The sequence below is a fragment of the Pempheris klunzingeri genome, chromosome 20, assembly GCF_042242105.1.
Source record: "Pempheris klunzingeri isolate RE-2024b chromosome 20, fPemKlu1.hap1, whole genome shotgun sequence".
NCBI lineage: Eukaryota > Metazoa > Chordata > Actinopteri > Acropomatiformes > Pempheridae > Pempheris > Pempheris klunzingeri.
In genome coordinates this window covers 11,309,439-11,331,571 of record NC_092031.1, presented here as the reverse complement: position 1 = coordinate 11,331,571, position 22,133 = coordinate 11,309,439, and the positions used below count along the sequence as shown (strand labels likewise).

Here is a 22,133-nt window from a genome sequence, read left to right as displayed (position 1 = left end):
TGAGCTTAGAGGGTCACAGAGTGTCATAAGGAAGTTGTAACAGTGATACAGAGACTGGAAGAGTCACAGAAAGGAGAGGAGTGGACGTCCTTTGGCCACATCCCAATTTTACATTTACCCTCGTTTACCCACCACTGTTGTTAGATTTTCTTTCAATAAATTGTTTAAGATGAAGAAATTACCATTTCATGCTTCTACTTAAATGTCCTACTTTCATGATATAATATCACTGTAGCATTCACTTATTACATTTTCCATAAATTTCACCTGAAAGTCGAATATCCCTAACTTTTTGTGAACCCTGTAAATGTATGTTGATGAATGGTGTTCGTCCTTCCAACTGCACTAGAAATAAATCTCTTCTATCCACACCACTACACATAACTCAACTTGAATGAAAAACACTAAGATAAATAACTTCTTGGCCATTCAAGAATAATGGAAATCTCACCGTTGGATCATTCATGAGAACAAACAGAGTGTTTGTAGATTTCCTGACAGCACCTGAAGGCAGCACAGTGTGCAGGCATACAGCAGCCTGCATGCCCCGTTGGTCCGCCCCTCTCAAGTCCACCCATTCCTATTCATCCCGTAACTCCATGAGTCTGTCCATCAGCCAGTGGTACAGTGCATGTTTTGGCTGACAGTCACAGACACCTTGTGGGGGAACCAGCGGCATGAAAACATCAACTATGAATCATCAACCACAAGATAAAAACGCCAGTCGCAGCTCCCTTTGCATTCCTCCCTATTGTGTTTCAACTTTTCTTCACTCCCTCTATCTGTTCCACTTTCCCCTTATCCCTTTGCTCATCTGGCTGGTCTAGTTGTTGCAAGCTCAAAGAAAGCCTTGATGTGTTCAGACATTTGTGACAGCGGGAGAGGAGCAGAATCGTGATTCTGCCGTTGCCCTGTGATCGCAGTCTTAAATTGTGGCTCTCTGTGTGATTAAATGGATGATGACAAAGCATTTCATCTCAGCTCAGTGGGTCAGAGTCCCTGTCTGTGATGAGCGGAGTGGGTAACAGCAGTGGGAGCCTTGACGTAATGACAGATCGTCCTGTGATTTGTGCACCGTCACACAAAGAAAGGCACAAGTGAGAGTGGCAGTAATAATGTTCAGAAGCAGGAGCTCCATCTAAATATCTGACAACTCACACCACCGTTTGAAGTCCCAATCACTACACTGTTACTGACACACAATGGCAATAACAGCAGTTTTAATATTGAACATTCTTACAATCAAAGTCTTAAAAAATTACATAAAGATATCAAACAAACTAATCATAAACACAGAATTTGCATGTGTCTATTCTCCTTATCCAGTTATTTAAACAGACTCATATAAGTTGGATTAAATCATGTCTGTAAAGGATTTTTTTACACAAATATCATTGAAATCATTTAAGCATGTGGATGATACAAAATATCTGCAGTTATTTCTGTAATGCCCAGTGAGAATGAACCAGGTTTCAGTCACCTCTGGTGTCAAGGTCACGTCAAACGTCAGAGTCTGGAGCTGGTGTAAACGTCTTCTCCTGTTGGAACATCACAGCAAGTATTACAAATTCAGGCAGAGATATATAGTTTCCAAGCTGCTTTATGTCATATAATAAAACGTAATATGCTGTATTTGTCTGACACTTGACAGCAATCATGTTACATTACTAAAAGCTGTTAAAACTGCCTGTCAGACTGCAGCTAAGTTGTCAAATTAAAGTAAAAGAAAACATACATTTCTAGACTTTATGGCCATCTTGTGCCAAACTTTTTCAGCTATAATATATACTTATTTCTGAGTATTTATTATACACACTAATTTATACGGATTCAGGTCCAGATATGAAACGCTTCAATAACTGAGCGCGCGCACACACACACACACACACACACACACACACACACACACACACTTTACTGCCTACACCTCCACTCTGAAAGGGGCCTGCTATTGTCTGACATTGTTCAATACATTATTTCAGACCTTTCCTGACTAATTTTCACACATTCAGAGCATGCACTTATTCATGTTTCCAGCAGTGATCATTGTGTAACAGTATGTCATGTGTCTCCATGGCTACCTGTGACGTCGACATCTTCCACATCTGAACTGTATGCTGGGCTCTCAAAAACCTCCTGAAACAGCCACAGGTAGAAAAACTTAAAGTAGCTTAAAGGAGTATATTCGACTCCATTTAATTTTTTGTAAGGTATGGTAATACAGTCATATTTTAATGAATTCAGACTTTGGCAAAACAGCGTTCTCCTGTCATGCATCGTGGTCATGGAATAATCTTCAAAAAACTCTTAAACTAGAAACATTCATATCCATTAATGATTTAAGAGTATCATAAAGAATGCAGTGAAAGAGGAATGTCTCTGTTTCTCTTGAGAGACCACTATCCTTAATTAGGTGCAAATCTGTTTTATTGTTTTTATTGTTTATTTTCTATTTGTGTGTCATGTATTTGTGTATCATGTATCTGGCTTTTGATTTTGTATGGCTGCTACCTTGGCCAGGTCTCCCTTGTAAAAGAGATTTCTCATCTCAATGGGACTTCCTGGTTAAATAAAGGTAAAATAAAAATAAATCACATCACATTACCACACGCGTCATATAAATGTTGACTGTGAAGAAATGTGAAGAATGAATCAAATCAGTTAAGAGATATGAAACACATTTGGTGTGAAGTTAAATCGGTGATGAATGTGAAACCGACAGAGGATTATCAATGTGCTCCAAAAAGCCAATAAGAGTAATTCATTAGAACGCAGGTTAAATGAGCATGAACATACATAAAAGAGACATTTTAAACTGTTATGTTCACAGTCCCCCATCCATCCCATCTCTCATCTAGTGAGTAAACAAAGTGCCAAAGTAAGAGAATGAAAAGAAATAAAAGTGTGAACCAGGACTGTGGAGTCATGGCTGTTTGTTTTGTCCGTATCGTCCTTGTTACCTTGTAAGGCTGAAAGCAAATTACAGCTAAAATGAAAGCTGACTGAATGTAGCCTGTCTGGGCTAATGTGCCACTGATCGTAAAACTGAGCAAACGCTCCTCCCACTGCTAGCCTCAGTCCATATTAGCCATAAGAGAGGATGAATGGTAGTGTCTCGTTTCTGTGGTCAGAAATATTATTTCTTTTATTCGAATTTCAGAGAAGTTTAGATTTTGAGGAAGATACTCTTGAGCTTATATAGTGACTTTGCTGTTCAAAATATTGCTGCTCTAGAAACAGTTGTTACATTTAAGATGAATTATAAATAAAAAATGCTTTTAAGAAATAAAATATTCTTTAATGTTGAAAAACAACCAGTAAGAGCCTTAATAAAGTACTATACCAAGAGGTATTGTTGATCAGAGTAGTCATAGTTTTATCAATTAAATACCAACAATACCCATCCCTGGTCATGAATGTCTGTCGTGTGTTTGTGTTGCTACTAACCGCTTCTGAATTCAGCGTTGTTTCACTTTCCACTGTGTTTGATGCATTTGGATTTCTGGAAATCAGACACACATTTGATTCAGTTCTAACATGACACTGCACATTATACAGTAAAATAGAAAGAGTCTAAAGCTCTATATCGAAAAGACAATTATTCATCTTATTTGCTTTTTTATTCTTGCAAACATGTCAATTCCTAAATTTAACACCTCAGACATTACATTCCCGACAGCATCTTTTCTCTTGTGGCTCCATCTCACCTGAAAGTCTGCAGGTTGAGCATGGACGGCATGCTGGGAAAGTTGTTCCGTAGCCTCTCCAACAGGTTGGACTTCTTCCTGGCAGCATAGACCAGAGCAACTAGCAAAGCCACAATCACTAGCGTCACGCCAATCGCTATTCCGACTGAGATGGAGAGACATGGACACGGGAGGGGGCAAGAGGCAGTTTATCAAATAAGAGACAAATGATTTTGAATGTCACGTCATATTTCTGGCCATAAAAACAAATCTACTGTACTCGAGGATGCAACCACGTTGTAAATGTTTGTCTGGCAGTATTCTCCCTTCCAGCCTGGAGGACATCTGTGAAACACAAAACAAACATTAGAGTTGTGACATTTCAAAACACTGCGTTCATTCACAGCACTTGTTGACTGAGTACAGCATCTGAGCATCAGTTTTTATCATTTTTATTGTTCCCACAGCTTAGGAGGTTACATTTCCTCTCTTTGTTTGCAGCAGAATGAACATTTCTGGACACTTTTGAATTATTAAAATAAGAAGGTTTGGAGGATTGTGTAGTCTTAGTCATTTCTGGTTCATTTTCAGTTACTGGTTGACTAAAATAATGACAAAATTCCTTACTTGCAGAGAGCCTTGTTGTCATCAAAGTAACAGGTGGCTCCATTTTGACACAGACATGGTGGCGGCATGGTGGGCGGTGGATCAAACCCTGAAACAATTTATGTAAACATTCATAACATTGAAAGGAACATTACTGTCTCTGGTCAGAAAGATTTTTATAGTTTGACGTCAGTAGGGCTGTAATATAATTTTAGGTATATTACAGATTTATGATGGGAGAAAACGATGCAAGTTGTATCGAAAATTGTTAAAATTACGGTCATAGATACATTTCCTTAACTTCAAGCTATGATGCTCCATGTTTTTATGAAACACACGGAGGAAAATGAATAACTGGTTTTTCTTACCAGCATCACATTCAGTGCTGCTGCCGTGGACGAAGCTGGTGCCCTCAGGGCAGGCGCAGGTGTAACCCTCCGGTCGGAGCAAACACAGGTGGCTGCAGGTTCCCTTACATGGATTTTTCACTGCAGAAACAAGAACAGGCCTTTTGATTCTATCAACCATTACTGTGGTTGCTGCTATTTATTTGTTTCCTGTAGTTACATTTTTCTTTGATGCAGATTATTGCTATATCCAGACACAAAAAGGACAAGGCCTTCTGTGCACTGAAGCACTGGATATTCATAATATCGAATGGAATGCCAACATTACATATTAATAACAAGAAAATAGCAGTGAAAGAGACAATTATTAAATCGCCACAAGCACATTATAGTATGTGTTAATGTGTTTGAATATGAGGGCGAGTGTGCAGCTCACTGGTGATGGAGTTGTATCTCTGCTGCTGGTACACAGAGACCTGGCTCAGCCACGGCCCGGCAGTCAGCAGCTTGGTCTTGGCTCCGCGGCCAAACTTGTCCTGTCGGAAGACCTCGCCTTTCTCCTGAGTGCTCCAATAAACATGGTCCTCGAACACACTCACACTGAAGGGGTTTCTCACATCTAGGCAACACAGTGTGAACAATTTAACTGAGCCCCAATGACGGAAACAGATACTGAATGGATGCATGATGAGGGAGCTTGAGGACGGCTGAATCACACATAGAGATACACTCATCTTGATTAAACATGTGCCCAATCATTTCATTTACAGGCTCAGGTTTCTGTAACAACTGTCCTCTCTAATCCTCACCTATGTAGACGGCAGTTCTACGGTCGTCTCCTGAAGGCAGAACAGACTCTATGCGGCTTTCTTTAGAGTCAGACCAGTAGATTCTGTCACCGTTGGTGAAGTCGATTGACAGACCGGTGGGCCAACCCAGGCCATCGGCCACTAGGACTTTCCTCTCCTGACCATCCAGCCAAGAGCACTCGATCTTTGCTGCATCCCCACGGTCTGCCCAGTACAACATCCTGCAGATACATCGACCGTTAAATCAGGTATCAAATGTATAAATTGAATTAACATTAAGTGAAGCAAAACTACATAAACTGCCTGATATTCAGTGAGTGTGTTTGCTAATTTACTGTCTAACAAGTGTAGTAGCCCTGTCTGTCTCACCCTAGTCGTGGGTTGACAGCCACAGCAGACGGGTGTCCCAGCTCGGTCTTAACTAGGTGCTTTCTGTAGCGTCCATCCAACATGGCCACCTCTAACCTCTTCACCCTGGAGTCTGCCCAGTAAAGGTTCCTAGAAGAATACAGAACTATTCACAAAATATGCTCTGACACATGAAAACGTGCTATCAAGAGGCTGTATACTTGTTTCTGAAAATAAAATTCTTCACCAATCCCCATCTCTCATACTCATACAGCACTTATAAATTAATAATAAACTAGTAAAACTATAAAGTAATACTGAGGGAAGTGAAGAAATGTCAGCGCTAACACACCTGCCCACCCAGTCCACAGCAATGCCTTCTGGTCTGGTGATGTACTTGATGCCGAGGTCGACAGCAGCACCGATGTTGTTACTGCCATCATCCACTGAAGGTATATATGCTCTCTTAATGGCACCCGGGACAGAGTCCTTACTAGCTACGGTGAAGTACACCATACCTGACAAAATACAAGGAAATCATCAACATTATTTGACTAAAGGTTTGACCTTTTCACAGTAAGTGGTATAAATCTGCATGAGACCTACTGGATCCGGCATTGTTGTGGTCCCAGTCGTAGTCCAGAGCCATAATGTGCTCCTCTTCTTGGAGGGAGTCGTGGTAGGTGTCTGTCTGCAGGTTGAACCTCCGGATACGAATGTTCTCTGGGAGAAGCAGCAAGGGAGTCGCTCCTGTGGAAGACACAGACATTTATAATTCTTTCTCATAACTACAACTACTGCTACACAATGAGAAAACAGTTTTGCTGAAACATTATTCTATTTATTTAATACACAACCTGCATTTTTCAGCAGCCTACAAAGGAGCCACTTATTATAATTATACTTTGTACAGATTAAAACAGTGAGGCCTCCACAGTGAAGAGGTTAAGCAGATCGTCTTTCAACAACAACAGACACAAGAATTTCTTTTATGTCACAACTGCATTCATGTTGGTTGAAATCTATAGTAGGAAAATGAAAAGAGGATCCTAACTAGATTTACTGTCACATCATTAATAAGTTATAAGATACAGATCAGTTCTATCTGCCTCTATATCTCCTTTTTCCTCTTTATTATATTTAAGGGAGACCAACTAAATTCATTTCAGTAAGCCATCAAGTCAACTTGACTTGTTGACCACATCTATGTGTTTGCTCTGGTTAAACAATGGCTCATAATAAGGTTATTCTCACCCTCAGCCTCGCACATGTTGCCGCTGCCCACTTTCCGGTAGCCGGGGACACACTCACAGTCGTAGCCGCCCTTTTTGTTCTTACAGGCCTGAGGGCAGGTGCCATATACCTCGCATTCATTAATGTCTGGGAGAATGAGAGGACGCTGTGAGAAAGTACACTCTTGTTTGCAGATTTGGTGAGTGTGGTTTTTAACTGGAAATATGACATTTTAGTAAATATTCATTCATTCATGTTGTCTTTTGTGTGTGAGTTAATTAAAATGGAGCACTCTAAGCGGCCCTCCATCTGTCTGTATGTGTGTGTGTGTGTGTGTGCGTGTCCGTACCCTGGCAGGTGTAGGTGCTGTCTGGGTCCACTCTGTATCCGGGTCTGCAGGAGCAGATGAAGCCGGTGCCGTTCAGGTTGGTGCACTCATGCTGGCACAGCTTCTCCTCACAGTTGCGGTCGTGGCCAAAATCTGGGACCAGACAACACAGAGCACGCTCTCTGACACATTTAAAACAGCCTTTATCTCTCATTTTATGAGCTGTACCTTCATGACATCCATTGATAAATCAGCCAACAGGACATTTCAGAGCTTCACACTTTGGCCTAGGTTAGAGAAAATATCTATAAACATGACATCCGCATCCATCCATCATCATTTTGAGAAAATTATCTCAAAATGCAATCTTTAGATATCTTTTTAGGGAATGTTTTTTTTTCATAATTATAAGATTCCTATCTCATAATTGTGGGATCCATACTTCATGATTACAACATCTTTTCTCATAATTATGATGAGTCAGACTTGGGCCACGACCCGGCCCTGGATAAGCTGCATAAAAAGTGGATAGATAAGTCATAATTACAGAAGATGGAAGTCATTGTTATGAGTAAACATCATTGAAATTATGCAACACATATCATAATTCTGATTTTTTTCCTTCATTTTTGGTGAATGCAATCTGTTTCTGTGGCCTTGATCTGCTATTATCTGTGTACATAATGTACTATCGTTAAGTTTTCAATGCTGAACCAAAACAAGTGCATTAGTGCAACTGTAAGGTCAACTGTAAGGTCACATTTTGTCATCAAAGAGGATTCACAGTGTTCGTTTCGAACAACATTTAATTACTGACTCTAAACTGACACCAACAGAGGATATTGAAAGTCAGTGCATGAGTGTTTTGTTTTGCTACTCACTGCAGCCTAACTCGTCAGTGTGGTCCCCACAGTTGTCATTGTGGTCACAAACGTATGGCAGGGCCACGCAGAGTCCGTTGGTGCATTTAAACTCTTCCAGTGTGCAGGGGGCCAGCGTGGGCTCTCGGCCTGAGAAGGACACAGGAATGAGTCATCAACACAAGCATGCAGGGAATAGTAGAGTGGGTATGCAACCCATCTGTAGAAGCATGTCCACCTCCACTGAACTAAAACTGAACAGCTTTTTCTACAGTGTCACTCCTCACTCCCAAACTGTCTGAATACCGAACAAAAAAGAATAACTAAAGTGTGTGTAAATGAGTGGACTGCCCACACTTGCAGATAAAAATAACCCCAAGCATCCCACACAGTCAACTCTTGTTTGTCTTTACTTTCTCCTCCCTAACAACTAATGGACTCAGAGGATCTATCCAATGTCCACCAACTATTTAATCTCCTCTCAAAATAATTTGCTGTGATTGATGTTTAAGCTGATTGTGTAACAATTCCCTAAAACAGAGCATTTCCTTATCCCTTGTATGCTTCAGGCTTTGTGTCCTGTGCAGACACACTGATGTCATTCTGGGATTTCCCATTTCACTGGCCTTAAAGAGGAAGGTACAGGAGGCATTAGTATTATTCAAAATAATCCTTGGTGGTCACAAAAACTGATGATTAGTGGTGCATCTGCTGAACCTGAAGTTCAGAAATCTAAGAAATATAGTAATTTCTTTAAAAAGACAAAACCTAATTAATTTATTGCAAATAGAGACAAAGTGGCTCTACGTTTATCTCTGCATGTGTGTATTTGCATTTCTGCTTGTTTCTGTGTGTTTACACTTCCATACCTCACTCAAACTTACTTGTGGTCAAGCTGGTATTTATTTGCACCTGTTAACCTTCAATAATAATTGTTGTTCTCATTTGGAACCTTAAACCTTCCATCCAGTGTTTAGTTTGTACACTGCAACATTTCTACTCATAACAGCCATGATGAACTATGCAGATTGTGGTTGTGTGAGTCATACAGAGTTCTTCCTTCTCGTCGCTGCCGTCTCCACAGTCGTCCTTCTGGTTGCACAGCCGGCCGGAGTCAATACAGTAGCCGTTTGCACAGCGGAACTTGGACGGCATCTCACAGGCGACGTTCACTGCACAAACACACACAAACACACACAAATCTGTGTTCAGACTAATCTGCAAGTATATGTTATTAAAAACACACTGCTGTTAGTGATGTTAGCTTATCAGGTCTTTAAGTGTTAAATTCTCTCTGCCTCATTGACTTAATTATGAGATAGATTTAAGGGGCTGATTTCGTCCAGAATCTTTGATCTCTTAATAGTATTTGATGAAGAGAAAATGAGTTTGTATTTACCAGTTTATGTATGAGACAAATTACTAACATGAAAATCCTCTAAATATTTTTTGATTCCTCATATTTAGCTCATTACTAAGGATTATGGTTGGAATTGTAATGTGATTTAAGGAATGAAAGACTATGTTGATAACACAGGGAAATAAACAGTCAACAAACTTTTTACAGTTTTTTGCACAACACACAAACAAAATGTTTCTCACAGCATAAACTGAGCTGTTCATCAGAGCGGTCGCCACAGTCATCAGTGCCATCACACACCCAGCCCTGGCTTACACACAGATGGTTCCCACACTGGAACTGGTGCTGAGGGCACCAACGGCCTCCTGGGTAACGAGTAGCTGTTGGGGTGGGGAAAGTAGTTAATCTCTGATATCAACTGTTTGTACATTTTTACTGTAAGAAGATCTGTTGATTATCACTTTTCAGGATTTTGCAGCTCTGTCAGTCTCCATTCTGCATCAAGTACAAACAGACACACAAAGTCCAGAACAACAACAATGGCAACGTTTTATGTCTTTAATAGATGGTGGAGGATAAATAGATGATGGGACATGAAGGGGACATATGGTGGACAGCTTAAACCCTAGACCACTAGTGCACCCCACTAGTCCACAGTTTAACCATACCATATGTAGACCAAATGTTTGGACGTGGAACAAAAGCAACCATCCCAAACTGTCAGTTGTAAACATCCATTAGATCTTGTTGAGCTTGTTAAGCTACTTTGTAGTTCCATTATCGTACTGTGGTACACTGTAGTTGTACTGGTACATTATGCAATTATACAATGCTATCGCCAACTATAATAGACATTGTGTGTGTTTAAGTAAGTGATTTACATGACTGCGTTAAACTGCTTCTTGAAGTGCTTGTGCTGTTTGTCCCACTGTAATGTATTTTACACATTCTCATACAAGGACATACAGATACCTAATGCACATATTCGAGATACAAGTGTACTAAAATGCTGTAAGGGCCAAGCAGTTTGCCATTAGTTTTCTGTTGTTTACTTACGACAGCTGGTCTCATCTGACAGGTCCTGACAATCAGGACGGCCATCACACTGCAGAGCAGCGGGGATACAGTGACCCGAGACACACTGGAAAGAACCTTCATGACACGTGTGCAACTCTGGAAGACAGCCAGGATGGTAACGTGTGTGTGCTGTTTATGACAGATAGAATATTTCAAAGCAGTGAGTTTGTGTGCAGCAGCTGCTCACCACAGTCCCGCTCGTCTGAGTTGTCCCCGCAGTCGTTGTCATGGTCACACACCCGATTTCCAGGGATGCACTGTGCATCGTCGCATCGAAACTCACTTTCAGAGCAAGGCCTTGGCTCTATAGTTCACAATCACGACAAGGGAGAGACATACATGTCTTCAGTATGAATCAGAATGAGGCTTTTCTGTTCACACACTCACCCTACACAGGCTCAATTATACAAAACATCAGTTTTTTTCCCCCAAGATGATTTAAATCTACAGTGTGAGCAAGTATGAGTAAAATGGCATGGTGAGATCAGAAGGAATATTATATTACTAAATGTTTTTGGAAACTGAGATTGAATCATAATCCAAATTACAAGGCTAAACTGAACTAAACAAGTAGAGAAATACATTTTGTGGACATGCAACTCTCGTTGGTTTGAGATAGATCGAGCTGAAAAATATGAAGTACACTCACGGCAGTTCCTTTCATCTGAACCATCGCCACAGTCATTGTTGCCATCACAATGCCAGCGGATGGGGACACAGCGGTGGTTGTCACAGCGGAAATCTCCCAGAGGGTCACAGGTCACGTCCTCTGTTCAAAGACAAAGTCAAAAATGGATATATGAAGATGATTCAACATGTGGTTAATCAGTGATCTCGTGTTTAGAACCCCAGATATGTTCAAATACATACAATTTACTGTGCATCGTGCAAAGAGGCATGCTCAGACAGGCAATTTAATCAGTTTAATCAACTTGTACTACTTGTTCTACCGGACGTTGACTCAAACTTTCCTGCCTATTGAAGTAAATGTCAAAAATACCGTGTTAATAGTATGTAACCGGTATGCAAAAGTCCCTCTGCTATTTCAAGTTTTCTATTTCCAACTGCAGTTCAGAGTACTAACAGAAAAATGTACATCTCTGTTCATCCTAAAGAAACTCTGAAAGCATTTCAAAAGACAGATACAGCAATTTACAGTGTTTTACTGCCAAATCTGGTTGTTGGCCTTGTTGTTCTCAATTAGTGCTGTCTTTCTTACAGCCCTGCCCTCACATCAAAACAAATCCGCTGACACACGAGCACTGACCGCAGCCTTGCTCGTCGCTGTTGTCGATGCAGTCATTGGTGCCGTCACAGCGCGCCCACTGAGGAATACAGCGGTAGTTTGTCTTGCAGGAGAACTCTGTGTTCTCATCACACTTGTAGTCTGGACCCACTGGACAGAGAAAGAGAGGAGTGAGAGACATGAGACATGGGAAAGAGGTGAGAGTAAGTCGCAGAAAATGACAAAGTATTATGAAAAAAGGTGAGAAAGACAAATACGGGTTAGGGTAAGACAGTGAGTAAGAGCAGAAGGAAGGGAGTACTGAATACTGTTTCTCACAATGTTAGAAAAATCCAATATCCCATCATTAATTCACTCAGATTCCTCTTGGGACATGGCTGATTCTACAAATCTGGAGTGTTACAGGTTTAATTCCTGCCACAGCCACTGAATTTGTCATCATACCTCTCTCCTGGTTCGCCAATGTGGATAAGATCATCAGTTTAGGTAGTATATTCTGGAATTTTCTTGCTTCTTCCTGACTTTGATCTCATTATGTCCAACTTACTGCAGGTTTCATACGGCTCATCAGATCCATCCCCACAGTCGTCCTGGGCGTCACATACATAGCTCGATGGCAGACAGTGCCCGTTGGCACATTGGAACTGTCCCGGTCTGCAGGTCTTCTGGGAGCAAGTCTCTGCGTCCTCGTCGCTGCCGTCTGAGCAGTCGTTTACTCCGTCGCAGTGCCAGGACACGGGGATGCACTTCTTGTTTTTACACTGGAACTGATTTTCCTGGCATCGGTGGTCACCTATGGGAACAGACTACAGTTTGACCACAGTCCAAACTCAGCCATCTGCCTGAACTCAGTCTGAAGTGTGAGGGCCTCTCCTGAGGTTAAGCCTGGCTGAGGCCTGAATTGTATTTTTCAGTAAAACAAAAGTGAAAATTACATAAAAACTATTTGGCCAGACTTAAAATAATCACGGTTAATAAACTCTGATTTCAGTTTCCTGTGTGATTTTCTACACTGTGGCAGTTTATTACAGCAACTATGTTAATTGTAATACTGCAGAGAGCTGCATCCTCGTCTGAGCCGTCAGGGCAGTCTGAGTGGCCGTCACAGAGGAAGCCGGGGTAGGTGCAGTTGCCGTCCTGACACTGGAACTGGCCAATGGGGCAATGACGGGCCGGGCAGGTCTGAGGTTCATCTGAGCCGTCACCGCAATCTGACTGGCCGTCACACTTCCACCATATAGGGACACACCTGAGGACAACAGAGAGAACAAACAGGTTCATAGAATATAAATGTAAAATTTATAATTAAGATGACTCAGTGTGTGCATCATTAGTATTTTTTTTTAAAACTAAGTTAAGTCATATATTCACACACCTTTATGGACAATTATCCAACATATCAAAATCCCATTCCTTTTCATTATTTTTGAAAGACTTGGATAGAGAAGTGAGACCAGCTAGATGAATGGATCAGTGAAATGGGCAGACAAGTGTTTTTACATCTCACTGACCTCTCATTGTCCCCGCAGCGGAACTGAGTGCTGGAGCAGTCAGCGACACACTGGATCTTGAAGCCCCCGGCGAGACCAATGAAGTGATCTGGACACTGGCAGGAAGCTTGCAGCCCACCAGGGCCGATCAGACACAAATGACTGCAGGTCAGATGATGGGAGGAACAGGGGTTTTCACCTGGGAAATAAGTCATTAAAAACAACATTTTGGTCAATTCTGAGCTGAGACCTTCTTTGCGTGGCCCTCTCTCTCTCCCCCAACTTCCTATCTGCTTCTTCACTATACTGTCGAATGAAGGCAAAAATGCTAAAAAATAAAATAAATAATGAAATAAATGAATAAAAGCATCCTCAGATCAAATGTACGTACTACGAGGCTGTCTGTAGGGGTGGTAGACATGGATGTCATATGGCCGATGTGTGTTGTTGCCCATGACTGTGCGCTGTTCGCCAGTGTACTTGTGGGCCTTCTCCACTGTGTGTGTGTTCCAGTCCGTCCAGTAAATCCAGTCTTCAAAAAGGGAAACAGCAAAGACATGGGGGAGAGTTCCAGCAATGGCGCGGTGTCGGTTCTGGCCATCCATGTCTGCAAAGCTGAAGGTTGATACAGTGGAGAGTTAAGGCACAATGCAGGCATTTTACTGGTGGTAATGTACTGTGATTGTCTCTAAACTCACTCCAGGAAGTTAAGGTGGGAATCAGCAAAGAAGATCTTGTTGGTGGTGTAGTCTATGGTCAGAGCACTGGGCCACTCCAGCTTGGTTGTGATAATGGCAGTGACATTGGTTCCATCCATGCCAGCTCTGCCGATATATGCTGTGTCACCCCAGTCGGTCCAGTACAGCCATCTGGAATCAAAACAGGAACAGGAAGGAAGAACACAGGAGGGATGGGAAATATTCAAATTTAAGATTAAAGACTCAATCGTAGTGAACATTTACCATTATAAATCTCAAATAGTAAACAGCTAATAATACCTAATATTATATTTCTAGACACATTTTATTTCCTTTCATATTCCTCCGCCTAACTGGACCAGTGTAGACAGCACATGATTACATAGCCCATTTAAATAATTATTATTAGATATTGTGTAGATATTGAGTGTGCGTGTCAGTACCCATATTTCGGGTTGACAGCCACAGCACGAGGCTTGCTGATAATATAAATGGCATTTCCATTTGTGAACTCTCCTGACAGCAGCCTCTTCTGGTAACGGCCATCCAGCTCCATCACATGAACTGAGCCATAATAACCATCCACCCAGTACAACTTCCTGCAGCAGAAAAAAACATTTATTCACTGACACCCCTGCAAACATGTTTTGGCCAGTTAGACTAAATCAACCCTCATAAAAACAGTTTTTGGATATTGGTTAAAGGAGCAAAGTTCTCCTGCAAATTTTAAAATGCACACAAATCACACAATACATTTATGTGGAACTTCATTATCAAAGTTGTAATTAATTAATAAATTATTCATTAATGATGAAGCTTTAATAATAAAGGTCCTTCTCCTTCACACACCTGCCCACCCAGTCCAGTGCCAGGCCTTCTGCTCCTCTAATGTCATTATCCACCAACGTCTCCCTGTCAGTGCCGTCAAAACGCATCCTCTCAATCTTTCCTGCCCCTGCATCCAGCCAGTATAGCCTCTTCTCAGAGTGGTCAAAATCTAACGCCATCACATTGGACAGCCCCTGCAGGACTATACTCAAATGGGACCCGTCAGTGGTCAAATTGCGGATGTAGTAGCGATTACTGTACAACAGGTATGGAGCAATGCCACTGTTCTGACGACAGGTGCGTCCATCTGCTTCACGGATGTACCCCGGAGCACATTTGCAGTGGTACGAGCCAACAGTGTTCTCGCAGATCTGGCTACAGACAGCAGGTGTGCTGAAACACTCGTTGAGGTCCTCACAGGCTTTGCCATCTGGCATGAGTCGGTAGCCGGGGTTGCAGGAGCAATAGTAACCAGTGAGGGTGTCGGTACAAATCTGAGCACACTTGTGGACTGATGGGTTGCGGCACTCATTGACTCCTAAACACAACAAGGAAAGAAGACGAAGTGGAGAAAAGGTAACAAAACAAGGTGACACAGATATACACTACTCACAAAGAGTTAGGGATATTCGACTTTCAGGTGAAATATATGGAAAATGTAAAAAGTGAATGCTACAGTGATATTATATCATGAAAGTAGGGCATTTAAGTAGAAGCATGCAATGGTAATTTTATTCATCTTAAACAACTTATTGAAAGAAAATCTAACAGTGGTAGGTATACCACAACAAAAAATTTTCGGTGCCTCAATAAATTGGGATGTGGCCAAAGGACGTCCACTCCTCTCCTTTCTGTGACTCTTCCAGTCACTCTGTATCACTGTTACAACTTCCTTATGACACTCTGAGCTCAGTGAACACCTCTGTCTGAGGACTTCCTGTTTGAAGCCTCGCAATGGCGAGGTGCTGCTGATCAACTGTTAGGTGTCGTCTTGGTCTCATGATGTCAGAATGTGAACAGCATGATGAGGAGGACTGTTTAAATACCAATTCTAACTGAAGCAGGAAATGTATTGGTCGATTCATGGATCAAACCTGTTGTGAATTTTGCTGTTAAGCTTCTTGTTAGAGAACAGCAACTTGTGCAAAAAGTACTGAAACACTGAACAGTTGGACATGTGCATTCAAAGGTTTAGAGAAGGTCACATTAAGTTCACCTGGAAAGTTTAGAATGCATTTTAGGTTCATCCTGAAATTTCACCTGAAAGCCGAATATCCCTAACTTTTTGTGAGTAGTGTATGTTTGAGAGACCCCAATGCGATTTTAATCAGTGAAAAAAAAATTATTCATATTCATCTCACAAAAATGTAAAACATTTGCTGGATACAACCTCTTAAACTTGAGCAATTATTGCGCTTCGCTATTTTTTGTCATAGTATCATTAACACTGTTGTTGGACAGTTGTGAAACAAAACCAAAAAATTTAAGAAGCTGGAAATTTACTTTATTAAATTTAGATACTTTAACAATTAAAATTATTTTAATCAATAATCTGATATAATTTAATACAACAGACAATGAAAATAATCATTAATTGCTGTCCTTAAGTACTAAAAAATTTGTATTTTCATATAATTTGAGAGCTGAGAATGTCGACATTTGTACTAGTACTTAAACATGTTTTTTTTTCTAAACATTAGAGGTAATATTTTGTTCTGTATCCTGCCCGAGGGGGGATGCCCATTTTCCACTAAATTCACATTAATATTGTCACACAATGTCACATTTTTATTTCTCTTACCACAGCCATTTTCATCGCTGTTGTCCTGGCAGTCCTTCTGTCCGTTGCACACCTTACTGTTGTCGATACACTCGCCTGACTTGCACATGTACTGCTGGGGAGCACAGGTGAGCTGTGGCGTGATGCACAAGCTGTCTGCCTCATCTGAGCCATCCATACAGTCACTCTCCCCGTCGCATGTGAAGGAGGCGGAGATGCAGGCTCCGTTACCGCAGGTGAACTGGTTGCTGCTGCATGTGTCATAGATACAATCCAACTCATCACTGCCGTCCCCACAGTCGTTCACACGGTCACAGCTGCGGAGGAGGAATAATTCATCAGACTATTTAGTGACAGGAGAATTATTTTCCGGACTGGTAACCAAATGTCTACTTTTATTCTCTCCCACACACATTTCCTACTTACTGGTAGGGCAGGAAAATGCAAAGTCCGTTGGAACAGGCAAACTCATTCATATGGCAGGTGCGGTTTGGGCAGTTCTGGAGCTCATCGGCCGCGTTGGCGCAGTCTTTCTCCCCATCACAGACAAAGCTTAAGGGTACACAACGAGGGTGGCCGGGGTACCAGGTTGGGCAGGTGAACTGGTTGGAACTGCAGTTACGTTGGCCTGCAGGAGACAAAGAGAGGATGACAAGGGTCAACCGAACATGAACATGTGCAATACAGTATCACACATTTAGCTGTAGAGCTCAAACACTAAACAATACACAGATATGATACCAGTATGACCCTCGCTGGGTAAAACTACAACGTAATAAATAAAGTGTTACTCACCGCACTGCAGCTCAGGAGCCTCGTCACTGTTGTCCCAGCAGTCGTTGTTGCCATCACATACCATTGACTGAGGGATGCAGTTTCCATTCGTACAAGTGAACTGGCTGGGACTGCATGTTCTGATTACATCCTCTGCACGGGGACAAAGAAGAAGTATTTTGTAATAAAGAGGCATTAAAGGAATACCTTGCCTATTTTCAACTAGCTTTGTATCTTAATGTTTTAATTGTCCACCTGCATCTCAAATTGTGAGTTATGATATATAAAAAGCTGTTTAAAAGTGTGTTATCCCAAAGCAATAGTTTGGCTCACTAAACAAATAAAAGAAAAAAACACACTGGAAACAATATAGTCATATCAAGATTTGTAGTATTGTATTTGTTGTTTAAGTTGCACCTGTCTAAAAAGCCAAAAAGTCAAATCTAAATGCAGAGAACTCACCACAGGAAGGAGGTTCATCTGTCCCATCACTGCAGTCGCGGATGGAGTCACACACCCAATAATCAGGGATACATTTCCCTTCATCGCAGCGGAACTGGTCCGGAGAGCATGTACGACCCGCTGTAGTACAGTTTCAACAAATCCACAATTGCACAGATTTGGAAATATAACAATGTAGCGTTTTAGTGAATCTATTCAGCAGGTAAAACATTAACTTGGAAAGTACAGTTGTTCCAAATGTGTCGCTCTCTCTTTCTTACGCTCTCTCATTTAGCAGACAAAAAAACTTACCGCAGAAGAGAGGATTCTCATCACTGTTGTCTCCACAGTTGTTGTAGCCATCACAGAGGTTTTCAGGGTAGATGCAGATGTTGGTCTGGTCACACTTGACCTGGCCCGCAGGACATGTTCTGTCAGCTGAAGAGGTCACAGAAGGCAAAGATGAAAACATTATCCAGGATCGAAAACACAGGACCAGCAGTAGTCCTGTGAGACTGGACACATGCCTCAGAAACACAGAATCATATCTGGAAGGTGGATATTACAACAGTGATGTTCATCTTTATTTTACCTTTGATTGATTAAGCATCTGTTTTGTTTGATTACTCTGTCATTTGTATTTTTTTGTATTATAACAGAGTAAAAAAACAGTAACGGAGGGAGAGAAGTTACACATGTGGTGAACAAGTAGCGTTAGAGGAACAATAATCAATCCATCAGTTAACTTATCAGTCCCTAAATCAACCTAATCATCACTCACGGCAGTTGATTTCGTCAGAGGTGGCGTTGTCTCTGCAGTCATTGTGGCCGTCACAGACGAAGGCTGCACTGATGCAGCGTCCGTTGCTGCAGGTGAACTCAGTAGCTGGGTTACATGTGGGGAAGGGGCAGCTTCGCTCATCACTGTTGTCACCGCAGTCGTCTGTGTAGTCGCAGGTGGAGCTGAGCGGCACGCAGCGCTTGTTGTCACAGGTAAAATCTATGGCTGAGCAGGTGTGGAAGGCTGGACAGGAGGAACAACACAGCGCTGATTTACTTTCCTGCTGTGATATTTATGTTTTAGACTTTCTGCTAATTTGTTAGCAAAAAAGTAACCCACAGTTTAACTAACGGGCCAATATTACAAAACCACAGGTAACCAACGGTAAAAGCCAATAACAAAATGTGTGTCCCTTTTTCATGTTGGCATTTCAAAGCCCATTTTAAACTTAATGGAGGGTTAAAATGCCAAAACTCATCAGGGTTTATGAACAACATTTTTACGCCTGATTACTTTTTTGGTCTGCTGCCTGTCCACTCAAAATGATCACCATCCTCTGTTTAGAGTAAGATTAAGCCTCATCTCTCACCACACACTCTCTCCAGCTCATCGGAGTTATCATGGCAGTCGTTGTAACCGTCACACTTCCAGCGCGCCAAGATGCAGTTGCCATTGAGACATGTGAACTGCTCTGGCTGACAGCGATTCCCTGTGTCTTGGATGCAGTCTTTGCCGTTGTTGGCCAGGTACCACTTCCCCTGATGAGGGCACTGGCACTCAGGGCCCAATGGACCTGCAGGAGAGATTATGCAAGGTGAGGGAATTTAAGAATAGAGAGGTATTGAAGGAAACACAGAGATAATCTGTCTATTTAATTAATTGCTCCATGTGTCTCTGTGTTCACACTCTAATTGTTGTAAGGTCTACGCAAATTCTAACTTCAAGTTAGAAAAACAAAACACTTACTCTTACTGTGTCTATCATGGTTTAAGACATTTTATAAAAGATGTATATTGTATTATCATATTGAAAGGCCACATACACAATTACAGGCACCAAAATGATGGATTAAACCATCAAAAGCCACATTTGCCATTTTTGAAGCCTGTATAATTACTGCGTAGCTTGAATGGTTTATTAGCTTTGGGTGGACAAGGAAGAGTCTGTTCTTACCGGAGACACAGATATGACTGCAGCCTCCATTGAACTGCTGACAGGAGCTAGAGCAGCTCTGCTGCTTAGATGCAGCATAAACACGGATGTTGTTTGGTCGGTACTGCAGGTCCTGGGCTAGCACAACAAAGCCAGACCCATCATCCTTCCTTATTCTAAAGACGCCTTTGTCATTCCAGTCAGTCCAATAGATGTCCTGTTGGAAGACTGTTACGGCGTATGGTTTCTGGACCCCCTGCAAGATCACTTGTCGGTTCTCACCAGTCAGAGTAGCACGCTCAATCCTATCTCTGTGGGAAGTGGGGGAGGAGTAGATGAGTTGTCAAAAGCATGTGAATAACATGGGATCTGCTGCAATACAATGCATATAAAAAAAAAAACTGAACATACAATGAGGCATCAGCCCAGTAGAGCATTCTTTCCTCATAATCCAGAGTCAGGCCATTGGGCGTTGATAGGCTGCTGTTAATGATGGCAGTGCGGAAGTTTCCAGCCAGGGTGGTCCTCTCAATTTTAGCTGGACTTCCCCAGTCAGTCCAGTAGAGGTAACTAGGTAGAGAGAGCAGAGTGAGAAGGGAGAAGAGCTCATGGATATACCCTGATGATCACCCCAAAGTGAAGACAGCAATCATCACATCTATATCCAATCTGTAGACATCTGGTAGTAAAGCAACGGTCTGGTACCCCTACTTACCCATAGCAGGGGTCAACAAGGATGCTTTTGGGACGGGCTACATTGGCAATGATTGAGCGGTTCATGCCATCCAACCCCATGGACTGGACATTGCGGCTATAGTAGTCAGTGAAGTAGAGACGTTTGTTGACCCAATCATACACCAATCCCTCTGGGTCATCCAAATCTGAGCAGTGTGACAGAGCAGAGAGGATATTGAATACAGACAGCCAAAACAACGATAAGATCATGAAGGAAATTAGAAAATGAAACGGGGTGAGAGAGGACAGTGAGAATATAACAGGAAGAAAAATACACAAAGGGAACACAGTAACAATTAATGCTAAGATCTTGTACCTGAAGCTAAGATGACAGGCGGGCTGGTGATAGATGTCATAGTGATGTAGCCAATTTTGCTCCGGCCAATCCCTCCGTACTGTATGAAGAAAATTCGCTTTTCCTTGAAGTCATAATCCAAAGCTATCAAGCTGTAGCCAAGGGGCACCGGTGGATAGGGGGTGCTGTAGTCCGCAGGGTCTAACCTCAAGCTACTCAGCGTGTAGTCTGTGGTGAAAACTACAAACTCATCTGGTCCATAACCACACGTTACTCCATCATTAAGGGGTGACCCGTGTGCACAACCACATTTTGGTTTCTCCTGGCCTGGAATGGCAAAGCACAACTGCTGGCAGCGTCCGTTATCCTCTTGACATGGGTTAAAGCCCACTTCGTTGGCAGATGTAGGCTGACCATGAGGGTCAAAGACAGCGACATCAATCACCCCATCAAGACTGTCTCGAATGACCTGCAACCATTGAAAATATTGCTTAGTTATTTAGTGGCATGAGCGTAGCATATCAAAGCAGGATCACTAAATCGTTCAACTGATTCTTAGTGTCTTTCTCTCTTGTTAGCTCTTTTCTGAGGGAATCTCTCACTAAATCATTCTCTGGACACAAGAAAGTTATGGTGCTACTAAACCAATGTTGATAGTTACAGCTGTTCCCTGGTTAGTGGTTCGTAGAGACCAACTAGGGCAGCAACTAATAATTATTTTTAATATCAGTTAATTAGCTGATTATTTTTTGATTAATATCTTGATCTATAAAATGGAAAAAAAAAACTTGTGAAAAGACCTGAATGTGTTCAGTGGCATATCCTGACATCTGAGAAGACTCCTTTTTAACATGAGAAATGATTGATCAATTATCAATGCACACAATATATACATTTTCTGTAATTTAACTAAATTTCTCATCTCTACCACCAACCAACTCAGCCTTCACTCATGTCATTCCTTACCTACATAAAATTTGATATTTTCCATTGTCAAGTGCTACTGCAGATGCTAAATTGATGTAGTACTGCTAAATTCTATTTATGGCCCTCCAGCCATCTATGTCTCCACTACCAAACGGAGGGTTTCCTTCTTGTCCAGCCAAAGGAAATATTACTTTCCGATTGGACTGGAAAGCTGCGTTGAAATAAGACATTATGCATGGTGAGATTAGATCAGGTACATCAGAGGTGAAACAATTAATCTATTAGTACGAAAACTATTGTAATAATCAAAGATATTTTTTCTGCAAAAATAC

The 22,133-nt window shown here is 41.7% G+C and overlaps 1 protein-coding gene and 1 long non-coding RNA gene across 3 annotated transcripts in view; both read right to left on the bottom strand.

Moving 5' to 3' along the window:
• Nucleotides 1-318: 318 nt before the first annotated feature.
• Nucleotides 319-3,500, bottom strand: LOC139220057 (uncharacterized). The gene is made up of 4 exons (XR_011585748.1): nucleotides 3,448-3,500; nucleotides 2,082-2,136; nucleotides 477-1,538; nucleotides 319-446 (listed from the first exon to the last, which is right to left on the bottom strand). It is a non-coding gene; the product is annotated as an uncharacterized lncRNA (long non-coding RNA).
• Nucleotides 3,501-3,682: 182 nt separating this feature from the next.
• Nucleotides 3,683-22,133, bottom strand: part of LOC139219597 (low-density lipoprotein receptor-related protein 2-like) — a 38,459-nt gene continuing 20,008 nt past the window's right edge. For both annotated transcript variants that reach the window (XM_070851516.1, XM_070851517.1), the window contains exons 40-75: nucleotides 20,896-21,343; nucleotides 20,560-20,725; nucleotides 20,256-20,414; nucleotides 19,866-20,155; nucleotides 19,282-19,485; nucleotides 18,693-18,935; nucleotides 18,224-18,349; nucleotides 17,933-18,052; nucleotides 17,492-17,623; nucleotides 17,123-17,324; nucleotides 16,718-17,013; nucleotides 14,938-15,454; nucleotides 14,532-14,687; nucleotides 14,089-14,259; nucleotides 13,782-14,005; nucleotides 13,412-13,589; nucleotides 12,953-13,149; nucleotides 12,448-12,693; nucleotides 11,922-12,050; nucleotides 11,304-11,423; nucleotides 10,842-10,958; nucleotides 10,634-10,750; nucleotides 9,820-9,957; nucleotides 9,267-9,389; nucleotides 8,239-8,367; nucleotides 7,379-7,510; nucleotides 7,051-7,176; nucleotides 6,403-6,546; nucleotides 6,149-6,314; nucleotides 5,818-5,946; nucleotides 5,449-5,669; nucleotides 5,076-5,258; nucleotides 4,661-4,780; nucleotides 4,314-4,401; nucleotides 3,967-4,031; nucleotides 3,683-3,852 (exon numbers count right to left, since the gene is read on the bottom strand). In XM_070851516.1, the coding sequence (XP_070707617.1) occupies nucleotides 3,704-3,852; nucleotides 3,967-4,031; nucleotides 4,314-4,401; nucleotides 4,661-4,780; nucleotides 5,076-5,258; nucleotides 5,449-5,669; nucleotides 5,818-5,946; nucleotides 6,149-6,314; nucleotides 6,403-6,546; nucleotides 7,051-7,176; nucleotides 7,379-7,510; nucleotides 8,239-8,367; nucleotides 9,267-9,389; nucleotides 9,820-9,957; nucleotides 10,634-10,750; nucleotides 10,842-10,958; nucleotides 11,304-11,423; nucleotides 11,922-12,050; nucleotides 12,448-12,693; nucleotides 12,953-13,149; nucleotides 13,412-13,589; nucleotides 13,782-14,005; nucleotides 14,089-14,259; nucleotides 14,532-14,687; nucleotides 14,938-15,454; nucleotides 16,718-17,013; nucleotides 17,123-17,324; nucleotides 17,492-17,623; nucleotides 17,933-18,052; nucleotides 18,224-18,349; nucleotides 18,693-18,935; nucleotides 19,282-19,485; nucleotides 19,866-20,155; nucleotides 20,256-20,414; nucleotides 20,560-20,725; nucleotides 20,896-21,343 (6,471 nt within the window). In that variant the 3' untranslated portion in view covers nucleotides 3,683-3,703. The remainder of the gene's footprint in view (nucleotides 3,853-3,966; nucleotides 4,032-4,313; nucleotides 4,402-4,660; nucleotides 4,781-5,075; nucleotides 5,259-5,448; nucleotides 5,670-5,817; nucleotides 5,947-6,148; nucleotides 6,315-6,402; nucleotides 6,547-7,050; nucleotides 7,177-7,378; nucleotides 7,511-8,238; nucleotides 8,368-9,266; nucleotides 9,390-9,819; nucleotides 9,958-10,633; nucleotides 10,751-10,841; nucleotides 10,959-11,303; nucleotides 11,424-11,921; nucleotides 12,051-12,447; nucleotides 12,694-12,952; nucleotides 13,150-13,411; nucleotides 13,590-13,781; nucleotides 14,006-14,088; nucleotides 14,260-14,531; nucleotides 14,688-14,937; nucleotides 15,455-16,717; nucleotides 17,014-17,122; nucleotides 17,325-17,491; nucleotides 17,624-17,932; nucleotides 18,053-18,223; nucleotides 18,350-18,692; nucleotides 18,936-19,281; nucleotides 19,486-19,865; nucleotides 20,156-20,255; nucleotides 20,415-20,559; nucleotides 20,726-20,895; nucleotides 21,344-22,133) is intronic.